This window comes from Microtus oregoni, unplaced genomic scaffold (genome assembly GCF_018167655.1).
Source record: "Microtus oregoni isolate MIOR12 unplaced genomic scaffold, Mior012 000025F_ref0000491, whole genome shotgun sequence".
NCBI lineage: Eukaryota > Metazoa > Chordata > Mammalia > Rodentia > Cricetidae > Microtus > Microtus oregoni.
Genome location: NW_024543084.1, coordinates 18452924 through 18472500, shown reverse-complemented (window position 1 = coordinate 18472500; position 19577 = coordinate 18452924). Strand labels below are relative to the sequence as shown.

General features: G+C 38.7%; 1 protein-coding gene across 10 annotated transcripts in view; it reads right to left on the bottom strand.

Annotated features, from left to right (window-relative positions):
- The window catches only part of Mapkap1 (MAPK associated protein 1), a 254905-nt gene that overhangs the window by 177622 nt on the left and 57706 nt on the right, over positions 1-19577 (bottom strand). For 9 of the 10 annotated variants that reach the window (XM_041674614.1, XM_041674611.1, XM_041674617.1 and 6 more), the window contains one exon: positions 10368-10516. The exons of the other annotated variant lie outside the window; for it this stretch is intronic. In XM_041674614.1, the coding sequence (XP_041530548.1) occupies positions 10368-10516 (149 nt within the window). The remainder of the gene's footprint in view (positions 1-10367; positions 10517-19577) is intronic. 10 annotated transcript variants of the gene reach the window in all.

The following is a 19577-nucleotide window of genomic DNA, read 5'->3' as shown; positions in this document are numbered from 1 at the left end:
CCTTCTGCTGTCTAGTCTCCTGACCATCAGTGACACACCATATAGCAGCTGTGAGGAATGAGCAGACAATACAGGCCAATGTATAGTACTGGACATAAAACAAAAACTCAGCAAATGCAGCTAAAGTGGTGCTAATAAAGCTTTCTTTTTTTCTTTCTTTGTTTTTGTTTTGTTTTGTCTTTCAAGAGAGAGTTTCTCTGAGTAACAGTCCTGGCTGTCCTGGAACTCATTTAGACCAGGCTGGCCTCAAACTCACAAGAGATCTACCTGCCACTGCCTCCTAAGTGCTGGGATTAAAGGCGTGTGCCTACCATACCTGGTTTTAATAAAGCTTTCTTTAAATAGGGCTTAAATACTTCTCCTAATTGGGCTGCCTTACTAGAACTGTGCTTCTAAACTAAAACAGTATTATATTAAAATGCTTGTTTTAATGCTATGTATTTAATGCAATAAAGGGGAGGGGAAAGAAAGGTTATTATGGTCAAAATAAGAGAGAAGAGAACAGAAAATGCCCTTGCAAGTTATTGTTTTGATGCTGTAATTAGGAAGGGAAGATGAAAGTCAGCGAAAGCACAGTTTTAGGAAAGTGGTTATTAGATTTTCTTCTTTCCACTGTGGAAAGTCCTTCCTGCTGAAGAAGGCAGTGAAATTTTATCACAGCTATTGCTATTCATAAATCTTATATCTATTTTAATTCAATCTGGCCCTAGCCTCAGAGTCGCTGCACCACAATTTGATTACTATAACCATACTTTTTAACTGCTGTCAGGAAAGACAGCGCCTACACAAACATCTGCCGGAACACATGCCTGCACTCTCCAGCAAGAGCCTTAAATCATGCGCTGGTGATGAATCTTTATCTGACACTAATACTTTTTAACTTCATACAGACAATTAAAATGAATTGTAGCTAAATGCACATATAACAAATCAATTTAATCTTTGTTGTATAGTAGCATACTTTGCAAATTCTCTAAACTTACTTTCTTACATGTATCTCTATCTTAGATGTTAGACTTCAACATAACAGAAGGGAGCAACATGTGAGCAGAACACAGCTCTCAGGTTGGGTCTTTGGAGCTGCAGGCCTCAAAGAGTACTGATATCTGAAATTTACCAGTATCATTTAAAATTTTCTATATTTATGTGTGGAGAATGCCATTCTGGGCTTCATTACAAGAGTGAATGAAACTGAGCCTCTCTCTGCTCTCTAGGAATTATACAATAGAAACTCAGAGAACCTATGCCTGCTGTTCACCACTGCTGTCCTCACACCCCAGAATCCTCCAAGTCAGTCTCTACTACAGTTTATTATTCATGGGTCTATTCCTCTCTTATTCTGATGCACTCAAAGTCACAAACCACTATCAGGGTCCCTGGCAACGAGTATAGTTCTGAAAGTAAAGACTATTTCTAGGCTGGGGATGCAGCTCAGTGGTAACACACACAAGACCCTGGATTCCATTCCCAGATTGGAGGGTGAAGGAGGCTCCTTCACTTACTGGCCACATTACTATCAAGTTCAAGTTCCTCCATAGGGTTAGGCAAAGCTGGCAGGCAATGTTTAAAATGAACCAATTCAGGGGGGTTGCTAAGTGAATCACTTGGAGGACTGGACAGGTAGGTGGGCCGAGGCGAAGGGGGATTCTGTTCAGCACAGCAGGAAGATCAAGGGAAAGAGACAAGCTGGTGGAGCAAACACTGGAATTTATGTGTGAGCATTCCCCCAAACCAGCCCCAATCTTAATATTCCCTTCTTACCGGTGAGAGTTCTGAAATTTACAAAGACAGTAACTTAATCCAACCACACAACTAACAATAATACCTAAACTGGTCTGTCAGATTTCTAGTTTATTGGTGAAGAAAAATTTTGCTTTTAAATTTAGAAAATTTTCAAATATAAACTGTTTTTTTTCCTTTCTAATGATGTAGAAAAGCAAAGTATAGCTATGACACCGAACTGAAAAAAGGGAATTTATTCAGCTCTGCCATGTACTACTGTGGTATCCTCTCTCAGGCTATGTCCTCATCTGTAAAATGAGACAATAAACCATGAACCACAACACACAGCACATGCCATACACCAGAGTATCAAGAGTTCAAGATTTCTCATTTACAATCCTCCACATGATACTACTGTCCATCACAGGGAACTACCAAACCTTACAAACAGGCAGAAACCAAGGCTCACAGGTAAGAAATGACATGTAAAGACCTCAGAGAAAAGAATGGCACAGTCACAGCTAACACGTCTTCTGGTCCTAGAACTCAACTTTTGTTAACATAAAGAAAACTACCCAGTTGTAGTGGTGCTTGCCTCTATTGCCAGCACTCGGGAGGCAAAGGCAAGTGGATTTTTGTGAGTTTGAGGCCAGCCTGGTCTACAAAGTAAGTTCTAGGACAGCCAAGGATACACAGAAAAACCTGTCTCAATAAGCCAAAAAAAGGTGAGGGGGATGGCAATGTGATTATAGTATAATCTCAAAATATAAAAGAAAAAATTAAAGAATAAAAATTAATCAGAGTGCAGCAGTGCATGCCTAATTAACACATATTAATGTGTGTGCAGTAGGAAGCTGGGGAAGAAATGTCACCTGAGCCAACAAGTTCAAGCTGGAACACCTGGAAAGAAAGAGCGACAACTGAGCTCTCTGGATTCTGTTCTGCCTGGGGATCTGAAGCTGGCATTAGTATGTTCACATTAGTAAGTCAAGGCCTAGATCTTTGAGGAACAAGAAAACCTACTGCAATCATGCTGAGCAAGAATGGTCATCATCAACTGTCAGCACTCCTACAAGTAAGGGCTGTTTCCCAGGCTTTCCTTGGTACCTCAAAGCTAAGAATACATTCCAGCTAGACTTCCTCTACTAGCCTGGTAATGAATTAAGGAGATGGTAGTGTTTCAACAGTAACCTTGTTAGGCCAGAAACATATCCATGCTGAACTTCTTAGTTCACTACCCTTTAAGAATTACTATCAACATATTTTCTTTTCTTTCTTTTTTTTTTTTTTTTTTGTAGGATTTTTCAAGACAGGGTTTCTCCGTAGCTTTTGGTTCCTGTACTGGAACTAGCTCTTGTAGACCAGGCTAGCCTCGAACTCACAGAGATCCGCCTGCCTCTGCCTCCCGAGTGCTGGGATTAAAGGCGTGCGCCACCACCGCCCAGCTTTTTTCTTTTCTCTCTTTTTTTTTTTTAGGTCAACATATTTTCTTAAGTGATATAGCTCTACCTCCCTATACACTAACCATCAAGTCTACGCATTTTTATATATGAGATATAATTTGAACTTGCCTACTCCAATTCCATTGTAAATTAAGCCCATTACCTGCGCCCACTCATCTCTCGCCATAGTGAAATTTTTCTTGATTGGTCTCTTTATCCTCACAGACCCTGCTCAAGTATATGCTATTGACCATTTGGATACACAAATCTGAAGGGCTGTGGTTATAAGGCTCAGTGGCAGAACACCTGCTTGGCACACAGGCTTTAACAAAACAGCCTCCGTCCCTGCCCCCCACAATCAGCTTACCTCATGGCTCCATCTGAACCTGTTCAAGACTTCTCAATGCTCCTAGGTTAAAGAGAACAGGTCTCTCAGCCACCCACTGCCTTACTCAGTAGTCTCACCTTATACCTCCTGCTACCTCAACCCCGGAGTTCCAACCTGAAAAACATCTTCCTTACATCATCTGTACAAACCTGCCTGTGCCCTTTATTAAGACAACCCTACAGAAATACATCTCCTTGTTGTACTGGTGGCTATAGTATGAGTCAGGTATGATATTCCTACCACATCAGAAGTCAGGTCTATGTGCTCACCACTATCCAGACTGCTACATACTAGAACCTCTACACAGACAATGAATGAAAGGCAGTAAGGCAAGGGGAAAGTAAACTAAGCATCTCTTAGCACCAGCCATGACCAGGTACTTTGCTAGGCACACACCATCTCCATTGAATCCTCACAATACTTTAGTCTATTAACTTTGTTTTATGAACATAAGCACAAGCATGGGTGCTCATGCCTATATGCCCAGTACTTGAGAGACTGAGGCAAAAGAATGATAAATTGAAAATATCTCATCAAAAGATGACTACTGAAGCTGATTCCTGCGAAAGTAACATTACACCATTAAGGAGGAAAGGAAGTGAATAACTGACACCTTGTTTTAAGGAACAGACTAACAAATTCTGTCTATAAAGAGGAAGGCTGGCAAAATACAATCACAGGAATAAGCTAAGTGAATGGTCATGGCTGTCATGCTGGTGCTTTATTCTTCATTATTTTTTTTTAAAGTAGTATGTAAAGCCAGGTGTGATAGCACATCTTTGGTCTCAGCACCCAGAAGACAGAGGCAGATGGATTTCTGTTCAAGGTCAACCTGGTCTATATAGTAAGTTTCAGGACTACCAGAAAAAGAGAACATGCCTCAAAAAATAAATAATAGGTAGATACATGACAGATGGATAGACAGATAGATAAATGATACATAGATAGATGATAGATAGATAGATGATAGATAGATAGATAGATGATAGATAGATAGATAGACTGATAGAGTGAAGAATAAAGTCAATGAAAGAGCAACATGTCTCCTAAACAAAACCCCCTAAGTCACCCCATATTTGCGTGTGAGAAAAGAACAATGCAGCCAACTGCATTCTCAGCTACTCTATTTCCGGGGGGGGGGGGGGGGGGGGGGGGGCTTGCTACTTTGGGCAGATAGAGGAAGAAAGACAGAAGGCTCTTAATTAAGGCCACTGTTGGAGAAAAGGACAGCCAACACTAAACACCTAAACAATCATGACTTTAGAACATATTATGAAGCTAAATAGTTTAAAATATTAGAAGGACTCATTCCCATGATAATAGCAAGTTTTCCAAGTTCAGATGAGAAGCACTTTATTCTATGGCTGCTTTTGTTCTTAGCATTTATTTTTATTTTATGCATATGGGTGTTTTACATGCATATATAGATGTGCACTCCAGAAACTGGAGATATGGACGGTTGTAAGCTGCCATATGGGTACTAAAAATGGAAATGTGGTCCTCAGTTCCTCTGCAAGAGCAGACAGTGTAGGCAGAGACTGCTCTTTCATTTCCCTACTCCTCAGACCCAAATAATCACACAGAAAATATATTAATTACAACACTGTTTGGCTTATTAGTTCAGGCTTCTTATTAAGTAACTCTTACATCTTAAATTAACCCATTTCTATTAATCTGTGTATTGCCACAAGGCTCTCTCTGGCTTACCAGGCAGGGTTGTTCCAGCATGTCCGGCTCCTTCGGCAGCTACATGGAGCCTCCTTGACTCTGCCTACTCTTTCTCTATAACTCTTCCAGCCTGGCTATATTCTGCCCTGCCATAGGCCAAAACAGCTTTATTTTCCACCCCACCCCACCCCAGCCCCGAGACAAGATTTCTCTATATAAAAGTTCTGGCAGTCCTGGAACTTGCTGAGATTTGCCTGCCTCTGCCTCCCGGGTGCTTAGTTAAAAGTGTGCACTACCACCACCCAGCACAGCCAGTGCTCTTAATCACTAACCACTAAACCATCTGGCTAATCCAGCTGTTTTTTAAATACATGGTTTCATCACTGACCTTTTTGAAGTGTATAACATTTCCTTGTGACATCATTCTCTCCTGTAAAAGTTTCACGTGACTTTCTTTGAAGAGAGCTATTTAATGCCAATGATTGTAGGAAACATTGGTTCATAATTATCCAGACATCCGACTAGAACAATGCTGAACAAGAGCAGCATGCAAAAATGTATTTAAGGACTATCATCCCAAAATGCTGCTAAAAGCTATTAACCAGTATGTGTTAATTGCCACGGCATTCATATTAATTTTCACTTCAGGCTCGACATTGTGGAATATTTCCCCTGATACATTTTAAACAAAGTTTAATTTAAGGAACTGCTTCTATCAACACTTATGAAAATTAACAGCCAAGCAATTAGCACTCGTGAATTATCCCCTCCCCCACACTCTGCAGTTTCCTGTTCAGTTTCTACTGGAGGAGTGGCTACTTTCTAACAAGTCAACACAATCAAAGTCACAGCTGTTGGTGGGAACCAGACCTCTTTTGCTTTTCAAGTCTTTGTCAAGGCAAACACCCACCTCACATTTGGGAAATAGTATTTAGGTATGTCACACTAGGTAGGATACCTAATGTTTTATTACAACTGCCCAGCAATTGCTAATGCCCAACTATCTTTCTGATTTTTAGTAGCTATTACCTTCCAAATAAATAAGTAAACAAATATGTAAATAAATAAGGAACTGTGATGGTGAGTATCCACTGCCCACCTCCTGAGTACTGGGATTAAAAGGGTAAGCCACCACACCTGCCTTAGTCCACATCTCTAAACAAAGTTGGAGCTTGGGATTCAGCCCAGTGGTCGACCATTTGCTTAGCATGCATGAGTAAGAGACCCTGGCCTGAGCCAATCTCCAACACTGTGGTGGGGCATGACACAGCATCTCCAGGGAACTTAATCCAGTGCCTGCCCCCAGCCCAGAGCCCACCCTCATCATCTTCAAGCATCTGGAAGCACAGTCCACTTCTCCAGAGTAAAATCAGAACTGGAGTACAAAGTTTCTGATCTCAACCTACACCAGAGGTTGTGTTTTATGAAAAAGCTTTCTCAGAGGTTGTTTCTAACAGTGGCTATAGTTTAGTGGTAGAATGCCTGTCTGGTAGACAGGAAGCCCAAAGTCCACACTCAAGATGTTCCTCTCCTTTCACCCCCACATGCCCACCAACAAATAAAAAAGACTTCATGCAGATGCTGAGCTGGATTGGATCTCTTCAGATAAACATTACCTACAGCTCCTTGCAGTCTGCCCTGAATCCTCAAATGCTCAGGATTCAATCCAAGTCAGACAGCATCATCTATTTGCCAAAGAAATAATACAAACAGTATAAGCCTGACACGTCCCTCCCTCCAAACTAACAAAAAAATCCTAACCAAGTACAAATCTCTCAATTCTATGCTCTAAAAATATATTAACCCCAAAAATATTTTTAATACATTATTAGCCAACTATAGGAACCAAAAATAATTTGGAAATATTTTAATTTAGGAAAAATTCAAAGAGATACTCACCCTTAGGCTCACTAAAACCAATGACCCAAGTCTGCAAAACTGTTAAAGACACTAGCTATGCTTGCATAACTACCATGAGACTGTTGTTCCATACCCAAAACAAATCCTTTATTCCAATCCAACACAGTAACATCTTAAGGAGGACTGCATAGCCACTAGTCTCTTGAGTAAATACATAATTAAGTAGGTTTTTAGCATATTTAATTAGACCCCAAACTCTTCCTGTCCCCTTCTCTCCCCAATTATGTACCATTTGCCCAAGAGACCTAAGCAACTCAGTTAATTATGTAAATAAGGCAAGCACTATTCCCAAGGAGAGCATCCATGAATATTTGTAAAAAGAAAAATAAAACAAAACAAAATACTGAATAGGTTTTAGTGGTCTTAAAAATTCTTTGCAAATACATACATCCATGTATATATATACATATGTGTGTGTGCATGTGTGTGTATATATACAGGTAGGTGTATTACATATAGTTTTTAAATACATGGAAAACCCTTATATTTGAGGCAAAAACATGTAGTCCCAATAACAAGATGACAAATCATTAAGACAAACTATTCATTTCATTTCTTAAATATGAGCTGAATAAAAGTAAAATAATTTTAAGTTACAACAGTAACAAAAATTAAGTACTGAATGTCAAATGATTTACAGGAAGAATCAATCTGGAAATGATTAAAGTCGACTGGCACAGAAAGGCTTTATTATCTGGGGGTTGACACAATCTCAACTCTGGAGGCAGCCATGGCACTGTTAGCACTACTACAATCCCATTATTATGCAATCACAAAATGCTAATTTGATCATTTTGAGGTGTTATTTGAATAGTCATTTTAATTTCTAGGTTACAAAAAGGCTTGACTCAAGTATAATTCTCTATTAATCACTGAGATGCCATTGACTATCATATTGATGCCTTTCACAAAGATAAAAACTGATTTAATATGTACGGTACAATATCTTTCAAATATTAGCCACTTTCATTTTGTATCTGCCAAATGCATCATTTTTAAATAATAGATGAAAACAAGGGTTTAATTGTATTTTAGCATTGTAATATATGGGGTAATAATAAAATAGCAGGCATTGTGAGATAGACTTATTGATGTATAAATCCTTCTTAATCAATGCTCAGTCTCTACAGATTACCAAAAGGTTCACAAAGATAAAGCATAGGGCAACTTAAATGTAAACACACATTTAACAAAAAATGCTTGTAGGACTGAGAAAATGTCTTTTTTTTAAATTGCTTTTATTGCCTTCCCAGGCTTCAGAAGTTAGCTACATTTACCGCACAATGTTCACAACTCTCAGACAAATCCAAACCCAAGCTAATGGTAAAAGGGAAATTCTAGAAAGAATTGTTTTTTACAGTCTGAGCTGTTTGTTGGCATGGAATCACATATTAATTATTCGATCAACTTCATCATTCAACAATGAGACTATACCAGCTACAAAGGCAAGTAACTTTCAGCCATGTCCCAGCTGAGGCTAGCTTCTCACACACCTAAATGAATCCTCTGCAGTGCAGCTGGAGACAGTCCAGGGTCCTGGGGAGCCTGCCTTCTTTTCCCTACATTCCACAGCACTGCACAGCTCGGGCTGACTAAAGACAAGTTCAGAGCAATGCAACCTGGAAGTGACTGACAGTGCTCTAGGAGTTTTCTAGAGGAGCTCTTGGGCATCTGAGGGCCAGGATGTTACTAATGTGTTTTGTTTCAGGTTCCTGTTGTCCACCCTCAGTGATAGCAACAGCCTTACTGCCAATGACTACTTTGCTGACTTACCACCTATGGAATCCAGAAGAAGAGTCTAAGATAGATGTTTCCAGAGAGGAAGCTCTCTCTGCTCAATGATAACTGACAAAACTAGCGTGTGAGGAGGAAAATGCAAACATGTGCAAAGCACTGCCACTTATTAATTGCAACAGTGTTGAAATAAGATGAATTGCATGTGACCCCTTGAGGCAGCAAACTATCACTCAGCACCCCCACACGACTGCCAGGCAGCGAACACAGTGGTAACAAATTAAAAAATCAACTGTCTCCTAAAAAGGTCTCTGCTCAGCTCAGAATTGAGGCTGATAACAGAAGCAGGCTCCTCCTGAAACAGTGGCCATTTTTCTAGAAGGAAAATAAACATACTTTAATTTTATGTTACTACAAATGGGAAAAATAAAAATCACCCACAATGGCAGCATCCAACAAGACACCCAACAGTGAAAGACCAAAATGCAATGGCCTGGAATTCTGAAGGGAGACCTCACAATTTCTATAGTTGTAGACAGCAGACAGGACAATGCAAACCACCTCCCAGAGCCACTTGTAAGTCTTTTCCAACACAACTGCTTCATCAGTCCACCCAGCCCAAACTCTCAAGTACAAGGTGATGAAACAGGTAAATAAATAGGTACACACAGACCTCCCTTTGCTCCTACCCACATATATGCACATAGATTATATACATTAGAAAGAGAGACATATTTTTTATTGGGTTTGAGAGACAAGTTCTTGCTATGTAGCACAGGCTGGCTTCAAACTCACCATCCTTTGCTCTGGCACACTAAGTGTTAGGGCTGTAGGTCTGTACCACCACACTCAGCTTAATATATATATATATATATTATATATGTTATATATATAATATATAATATATTACATATATTATATATTATAATATATGATATATATTATATACAATATATATATTGTATATATATTATATATCATATACAATATATAATATATTATATATAATATATATTATATACATAATATATAATATATATTACATATGTGTATTATGTATATATATGTATTATATATGTATTATGTATATATAATATATACAATATATAATATATTGTAATATAATATATATTGTATATAATATATATTATATATTATTATATATTATAATATATATTATATGTGTGTGTGTGTGTGTGTGTGTGTGTGCAAAAATATGTTATCTAGGAGAACTGAAACAGTCCTAGACTGTAAATACAGAGAAGAAAAGAATGAGAAAGCGCTCAAGACTTTTGTGTTAGCCCTCCTAAATATTACTATGGAAACAATGGGCCCACGTTCTTACCTTTTATATCTAAGGTCTTAGGAAATGTGGTGTTCTACAATACTGAGGCACTTTTAAAACCTAAATCTAATAATAATGATGATCATGATGATACCAGTAAGTCCCTCCGTCTCGTAAAAGGGACACAGCCTCTTTATTTTAAACTTACCTTGCCATCAAACTTGGAATACTCATTAAAGGGGTTATTCAGCTGCAGAGGACACTGCTCCAGGCGTACCGACAATATGGACTGCTTGCCCGAACTTGGAGGCTTCTCTTTGAGGGATTTTTTTTCAAACAGTGACTTTAACTCCTGGGCTGAGATAGAAAAGGATAAAAAAAACCATCTTTGTCACTATGTACAGAAGACAATTTGTCCACTTTTCCTAAAGTCTTCCTCTGGATCCTAAAGATGGCATGTGGAGGAAGATGCTGGGGCTGATGTAAACGGAACTCCCACACATACTTGAGGGTTTGTGCACAGCAAGAGATGAGTGCACATAGAGACACACAGGCCGGGACGATCGAAGGGAAGAGTCACTGCCACAGAACAGCCATCCTAAGGAGAGCGTTCACAGCTGGGTACCCAGGCCTCAGCAGCAGCCACTGCTATATGATACCAGACACTGAATTCCACCTCTCTGGGTGTGTCAACCTGGAAAACCTCAGGGAGCTCTCTCATGCCTTACTACTATAAGATTTTAGACTTCCAGATCGTTAAGAGCAAGGTCCTTTCCCACTTTCCAATGGCACCCAGCATAAAATCTTGAGAAAAACAGGCATGAGGAAAAAGAGAAACAAAGAGTTAGCATTCGTTGTGCATGCCAACACAGCTTATTAAATCTTTGTTACAAGCCTGTGAAGAGGGTGGTAGTACTACCAATTCAGTCAACATGAAAAACTAGCTTGGAATATTCTGGTTAGGCCTAACTCGAGCAACCAGGTAAACCCCAGGATTGGGATCGACACTAATGGAGACATAAATGAACACATCATATACTCAATAAAACTTGCTGCATAAATTAGTGAATAATGATTGAAGTGATTAAAAATAAATCATATCAAATCAGAATCTTCAGTTCTTATTTATCACTGAATCAAGACAGTTCCACATCTTCACGAAGATCATTTAGTTCTCTAAATTCACCTGAACATCCAACAAAGTGGTAAGTAGATGGCAAGTACATGGGGACCATCATATGTTGTAGGATATTTGTACACTGTGGGAAGCAGTATTGCTGTGATTGATGTAATAAAAGGCTAAATAGACAATTGCTAGGCAGGAGGTATGGGATTTCTGGGGAAAGACGGGAAAAGCGGAATCTAGGAGGGTGGGGTCACCAGCCAGACACAGAAGAAACAGGAGGTGCAAGATGAAAGAGGTAACACCATGCAATGGATTAATATAAGCGGGTCAATTTAAGTTTTAAGAGCTAGTTAGGAATAAGCCTAAGCTAAAGGCCAAACTTTCATAATTAATAAGAAGTCTGTGTTATTTGTGAGCTGGCGGCCAAAAGAAAAATCTGCCTACATTTGGTATCCAACTTGAGGCATATAAATCCACATAGGGACTGAGAAAGCTGAAAAAGAGAAAAGTTTCGCATAGGCTAGGTGCTTGCAGCATACACAGGCACGGCTCTTTTGAGAGCCCCTGCAACCGAACACTTGAATGGGGTTTATGAGCATGGGGCAGAGCACTACTAAATGGCGAGAGATCAGGTAGGACTGCCTACCATAGCGTGAAACCAGAAACTTCCCAGAGCTGGGCAGATAGACTGGCACCAGGCCATGCCTGCAGGTGTGAGTCTCCATTCTTACCAATAAGAAGGGGGTGGAATCAGTTGCCAGGCAATCTGCTAAACAGAGCCACACAGGTGGAAGACCTAGTTACCACTTAGCTGTTGTGGAATATTCCTTTACACTGTATGAAGATGTGCCACTATGACTGGTTTAATAAAGAGTTGAATGGAAAAGAGTTAGGCAGGACTATATAGGAGGTTAGGCAGGACTGGGACAGAGCAATCTCGAGGAAGAAGAAAGGTGGAGTCATCAGTCGAGTGCAAAGAAAGTAGGATATGCAGGAGGAGAGGTAAAAGTCACAAGTACATAACAGTGTGTAGATTAAAAGAAATGGGTTAAGGGTTAACTTAAGTTGTAACAGCTAGTTAGAAACAAGCCTAAGCTAAGGTCGAGCATTCATAATTAATAATTAGTCTCTGTGCCAAGATCTGAAGGCTGGTTGGTGGTCCAAAAAAGTCTGCTACACTTAGCCGTTTAAAATTTGACTCAAGCGGTCAGAGAACACTGCAAACATGCAGAAAGTCGGGTCCTGATGGATAAAACCTTTGAAGAGATATAGTAGGCTTAAAAATGTGCTTAGATGCTGAAGAAAGGAAAAGGTTTATAGACAATCATAGAAAAATAAGGTTTAAAAATAATAAAGTCTTTAAAGAGAAAGTAAAGCAATATAAAAGGAAAAGGCCACATAAAGATGGGAAATACACGGGGTATCTGGATCCTGTATAGTGTGCCTTGCTGACTTTGAATTTCTTAAATGCTAATGACCAAAAAAGAACAGCTGCTGAGAGACACTGGATTATGGAAACTGCTAAATGAAACCAACCTATATATTTTAAGAACGTCTTCACTTCAGAATGGAAGTCAAAAAATACTTTGCATTGGAGTAAAGGTTATGCCTTTGTTTACACAGAAACAAAAGTTATGGTTCTCTTCGAAATTAATGAAGATCGAATTTAATTGGAGAAGACCTGAAAAATCTTGACCACGGACATGAAAAAAGAAACTAAGAAAGACTACAGGACAGGTGACATACATGCTGATCCCTATACTATGGGAACAGCTCTGAGACCAGATGAAACATGATAAATATTGTTGGCCACAGAGTCCTCATGACTTATTATTACATGCCATTCTTTCATCTTTGGCAGACTTGTACACATTACATACTCCATACTTCTGTTAGTATGTGTGTGTATGTATCCTTTAAAAATTTATGTGTTTTCCGAAAAAAAAAAAAGGACTAGACATCAATCAAGGCTATTTGAGAGGTGATCCAGCCTCTCAAAATGCCTCTGTTGCAGTTTTCTCAAAATTATATATCCAGAACAACTTCAAAGCTGACAGCTGAAATAGTCTAGCCTCAGACTATCCAGTTAAAACTTCAGATGAGCCTTGCACTTTCCCATCACACTGAGACTGGGCAATAAATAACTCTCCCAGGACTTGACCATTATCTCAATCTTCCCAGGGTCCTCTAAAGATGCCATCGACCCCAGATAACAGGAAGTAGTCTAGAGAACATGATGCCCACATTCCCAAGAGATAGGGTGGGTGGTTTTTGTTCATTCGGTGTCTTCTGGATGTTTGTCATCATTTAGAGGGGCTGGTTACAAGTTGTTACTGGTAATGATCAGGAAAAAACTGAAAATTAGATTCAGGAATCTCTTTCTGAAGGGAAAAAGTGGGGATATAGAATGATGGAGTAAAAGGGTAGATTGTTGAATCTACTTTTGAATAACCACTAGTCTCAAATACTTTACACTGGTATGGATTTTTGTATATTGATACAAATTTAAGGCTATTTTTGTTATACTGTACATATGTTTCTACTCTTGTTTAAGATATTGTGCCTATGCTGCTCATTTAAAACCGTGACATAAAGTTCTAGTCCTTAAAAGTTACTATTATAAGCCACTTAGGATAATTAAGAACTGTAGGTTAATAGTCATCTATAACAATCAAACTTGTAGTCAGGTTAGGTATGTTTTCAAGGTCATACAGAAGCATATTTTAGATAGACAGATGATCTTCAAACACTTCAAAGACCTACAGAATATGGCACTTAAAGTGTTTTAATAACATACGGCTTTTCATGACAGTGAGACATGTCTGCTCCTGGTAGCACCAATTTACTTCAAAAAAGGATGATGGGCATCAAAGAACCTCCATATGAAGTTTGCTTTTACTGTGGCAAAGTAAGCCACTGAGCAAGAAACAGACCTTGCCTCAGCTGAACTGCTGACAATATGCTGTCCAAACTGGACAAACAGGACACAAAAGGAAATAACTACCTACTTTTGCCAAGACAAGGTAGAACAGTCAAAATATATGCATCACAGAAAAGTCTGTCAGATACTCTAGGCCTATGGACCAAGGATGGATGTCCCAGTGTTACAAAGGAAATTTGAATAACTGTCAGCCAGGAAACAGGCAGCCAGACGTCTGTCATTTCTATAGTTTTAGAGTTTGTTTGCTCAACACTTTGTGTTTTACTCAGATAATATTATATCCGTATCGGGTCTCTAATGGAGTTGAAGAAGAGATAGTTATTGTTACACTTTTCCTTGTTACCAAATTCAGAAAAGAAACTTACATAAAAGATATAGTTTTTAAGGTTGGGAAACGTAAAAGTTAAAGTTGTTTATCTAAGAAGATATTTTAAGGTCTAAAAAGATACAGGATGGTAATACAAGACAGAAAGTGGTTTAGGTATAAAACTTTGGACTCACTACAATAGGACAGATAATACAGTACTTTTTATGAATTTGCCAAATACATATGGACTAAACAATGTGAATGTGATTTCTACCTGATAATTATTCTTATTGTATTTTACTATAGTATAGAGAAAATCTTTCCTTTCTATTTAGACAAAAAGAGGGGAAATGTTGTGAGATATTTGTACTCTTTGAAACTATAAGAAAGTCCCACATAAATACTTTCTTGTATAAGAATGCCTTAGTCAAGCTGTGTCTTCAAAGTAACAAAACAGTGATTAGGCCTATCAACGCACACCTGAAGGAAGAACTTACACTGCAAGAGTAACTAACTGGACGTGTTTCCAATAGAGTTATGTATGAGGAGATGATGTACTAGCTCCTTCTGTTCAGACTAATTTTCACTATAGTCTGACAATGCCTCCTCTCTAGATCTCTGTGCCATGGTGAAATGGAAACAAGCCCTCACCTGCACATCTTCCTGTCTTTGTTCCTCGAACCATGGAAGAACCCCTCTCTTAGTCTGGTTCCTCCCTTGTACACAAAACTCATGCCCCTTTTGCTACTCCTCAATGTTTCCTTCATTCTTCCTTCCACTTTCAGTTAGTCCTGGCATTATATACGGTACTGCTCATTAAACAAAGAAAACCCAATCCCTTCTTCCTATTACTGGTCCATTTCTCTGCTTCTGAAATTTCCCTATATCATCTTGCTGTGTCGTCCTTCTCATCACTCAAACACACCCAAACAAACATAACAAAGAAACACTTTTCTCATGACTCTAGCTCAATTTTAATCATCCTTCAGACCTTCTGCAGCCTTTGAAATGATTGCACTTCCTCACTTTTAAATACTGTTCTCACTGGTTTTCTAGGATTCCACCTGATCTGGTTTTTAGTCTCTCACAGGCCACCACTCCTCAACCACCTTGTGGAGTCCCTCTCAGCTTCCTGAGTCACTAAAATTCTCCGGGTTTGGCCCTGCCCTCTTTCTCCATCTACATGTGCAACCTGAGCCACCTTCTATAAGAGGTGAAACTAAACTGGGGCAATATAAAGCAAGAAAAATGATTGCCTCCGAGGAACATAAGGACTAGAAGAGGGAACTCTGAGGAGCAACAGAACCCCTCACGTGTGCTTGGGGTGTTAATCACAAGTCTATGCATTTGTTAAGAGTCATCAAACTGTATACTCAATACCTGAAAACTACTATATATAAAATGTGCCTTAGAAGAAAAGAGCAAATAGGGCAGGTGGACAAGATAATGCAAAGGCACTTTGCCATGTAAGCCTGAGGACCTGAGTTACATCCCCAGAACCTATATAGAGGTGGAACAAAAGAACTGACTGCATACAATTTTCCTCTGATTTCCACATGATACACATGGGCACGCATGTATGCACACAAACACACACACACAAAATAGATGAAGACTTTAATAAATATCCAATATATATGTTGGTGACTCCTAAATATTTCTGGTCCTAATATTACAGTCATACACACTAACTTTACATCTGACTTTCCTACTCGATGTCAACCAGGTATTTTTATTTTACACAACCATAATCACGTTCTCAAGCCTTTCCCAAGTTGATCTATCTCCACCCTTCCCCTTCTAGGTGGCAACTCAATCCCATGATGCCCCAAGCTTGGAAGCTGTTCCTACTCTTCTCCTGTGTTCATCCTGTGTTCCACCCATCAACAGATCCTACAAAAAAAAAAAAAAAAATTCCTTACTGTTTCTATAGCTACCAAATCAAAAGTGTCATCTCTAAAATCAAAAGAAAAGTGGAATGAAAGAGACTATATACAATGATGCATTGGTGGTTTAATTTTAAAGAAAGAAATTACTATGATTTAACCCCATGATAATCTGGCTGTACATTTCATAACAGAATATTTTTTCCAACAGACAAAAACCAAAGAAAGCTTTAAAGTCTTCTCAGCAATCACATTGTTGGTAGGAATGCTGGCATTTCTATCCAGGGTCAAGGTTTTTAGAATAAACAGAAAAGACACATGAGCATAAAATGAAAACAGCAAATATCTAGCCAGGCAAAGGAACACATGTCAGTTGTGGGAGGAGGACGGATCTGAGGCCAACCTGGGCTATAAGGAAGACAGTGAGATCTTGAAAAGAAAAAAAAGCAAACAAACAAAAAACTTACATTTCAATTACACCACTAATTTAATTGTCGGTGATTACCTTAACAAAACTACAAGGAAAATCCTAACCCTGTAAACCACACCAGCACTCAGTCTGTGGCTGCTGAGTACTATTGCTACTAAAAAGAACCAAGATGCCTTGAAGAAACTTCTGATACTAGATTGGGGAAAAAATGGGAACTAAGAAGAATTAACAGTATTTGTTAAAAAAGAAAAATCAGGGGCTGGAGAGATGTCTCAGCGAATAAGAGCACTGACTCTTCTTCCAGAGGTCCTGAGTTCAATTCCCAGCAACCACATGGTGGCTCACAGCCATCTGTAATGAGGTCTGGTGCCCTCTTCAGGGGTGCAGGTACACAGGCAGGTAGACTATTGTATTCGAAAGAAAGGAAGGAAGGAAGGAAGGGAGGAAGGAAGGAAGGGAGGAAGGAAAGAAGGAAGGAAGGAAGGAAGACCATAGCTATTATGAAGGAATTCATTACAAAGACTAGCATGTACTACATAGCAAGACCCCATCTCAAAACAAAGCAACCACAAGTTAATAATGACACAAAAGAAAAAAAAAAAAAACTTCATTGGCCACCTAAATAGAACCCTAGGAAAAACACTAGTAATGCTGAAATTTGTTAATAAAAAAAAATCAAACGTGTAAAAATATATCTAAAGATAAACAAATACATTATATAAAATTCTTCATATATAAAAACTAGTTAATAGATCTAAAATGGTAAATAAAATCAGGACACACTATTTACAGCCTGTGAATCAACAGCCACTCAAACCATCTGTGAGAAGATGTTGAGAGCAACTTAATGATGGCTGGGCAAACACCTGACTCCATCATGACTCTTAAAATCACAAAAAAACACCAGGCAGTTTCCTGATGTGATGTAATATGATACCAAAATCACCACAAAGAAATCACTCTTACCAAAAGTTAAGCCCCAACCTGAGCCAATTTTTGGCTCTAACTGAGTTTATAGAAAACAGCCAGAGACACTTATTGTTGCCTGTTTTGTTTTTAGTAATTTATTTATTTGTATTTTATTTACATTGGCGTTTGCCTGCATGTATGTCTGTGTGAGGATGCTGGATCCCCTGAAATAGGAGTTATAAACAGTTGAGAGCTCCCATGTGGATGCTGGGAATTGAACCCGGGTTATCTAGAAGAGCAGCAAGTGCTCTAATCCACTGAGCCGTCTTAGTTTATTTGTCTGTTTGTTTTATTTATTTTGAGACACAACTTTTCTGTGTAGCTCTTGCTGTACTGGCACTTGCTCTGTAGACCAGGCTGGCTTCAAACTCACAGAGATTCACCTGCCTCTGCCTCTAGAATGTTGGGATTAAAGGCATGAGCTACCATTAAGACAACTGGGATACAATTATTCTTCAACAAATAAACTACCAGAAAAAATTAAAAAGAGCCTATACATTAAATAGAAAGTGGGGCATTTTAACTGAAAGTAGAATGTGAAGGTTAGCTAGACAGCTCAGTGGGCAAAAGTGCTTAACAAGCTATGTTCAACCTTTAGAACCCAAACTCACATAAAGGTGGAAGGAGAGAATCAAATACATAAAGTTGTGCTGTGACCTCCACATATATACACACACACACACACACACACACACACGCATGCACATACAAAAATAGAAAATAAAATATGAATAAAAGTAATATATGAACCTCAGATTCAAATCTAAAGAAAATAAAATCAAAAAGTTTGAGGTAATCAGAGAAACGTGACAACAGATTATATATGATACTAAATAAAGTTTATATATAACATGTATGACAAAGAAAATCAATAATTTCTTCAATTATTAACTATATTTTTAAAAGCAAGTTCTTTATAAAGAAAATTAAAAAGCTCTTTTATAATTTAAAATATTTATAACAACTATAAATTATAAAGCTAAGAGGAATTCACTATTTACAATGGAAATAAAAACATCTGGAAATAACCTCAATACTCTCATAGATGTAACAAAATAATACACTTATGAACTATTTGTGCACACAAATGATCCTGTGATCAACTTAAAATACATATACCCATGTCATAAATTAAATTTACAATAAAAACATGAAAATCTAAACAATGGTTTCTCCCTACACTGTGTGTAAGCTTCTCTCTGACCTTGATAACTCTTGACAAAGCAGACTACTGAGAACACTGCGTCCAGACAGTCCCTGAAGTCTGAATCACAGGATACCCAGAGGGTCTTTTCGTTTGTTTGTTTTCTAGTCAGGGGTCACTGTGTAGCCCTGGCTGTCCTGGAACTGACAGAGCTCCACCTACTTCTACTACTCTCAAGGGTTGGGATTAAAGGTGTGCACCACCACTGCCTGGCTGAGGGGCTTATTCTAAACATTCCCTTACAACATGTCATATGGGTTTAAGTCACAAAGTCCATCCACCATCCAAGAGACCTTTAATTCCTCTATGATAAGGCCACACTGGAGCCAGCCAGATGGCTCAGAGGTAAGGCTGACAATACTGTTGACCTGAGTTTTATCCTACATGGTAGAGAAAAACAACTCCAAATTGTTTTCTGTTCATATAAACACCATAGCGCATGTACACACAAACAGACACACAGACAGACACGGGGACACATGGGGAGAGGATGAGAAGAGAAAAGAAGGAGGGGAAAGGAGACAGGGAAGACAATGCAGCACTAACGACTCCATG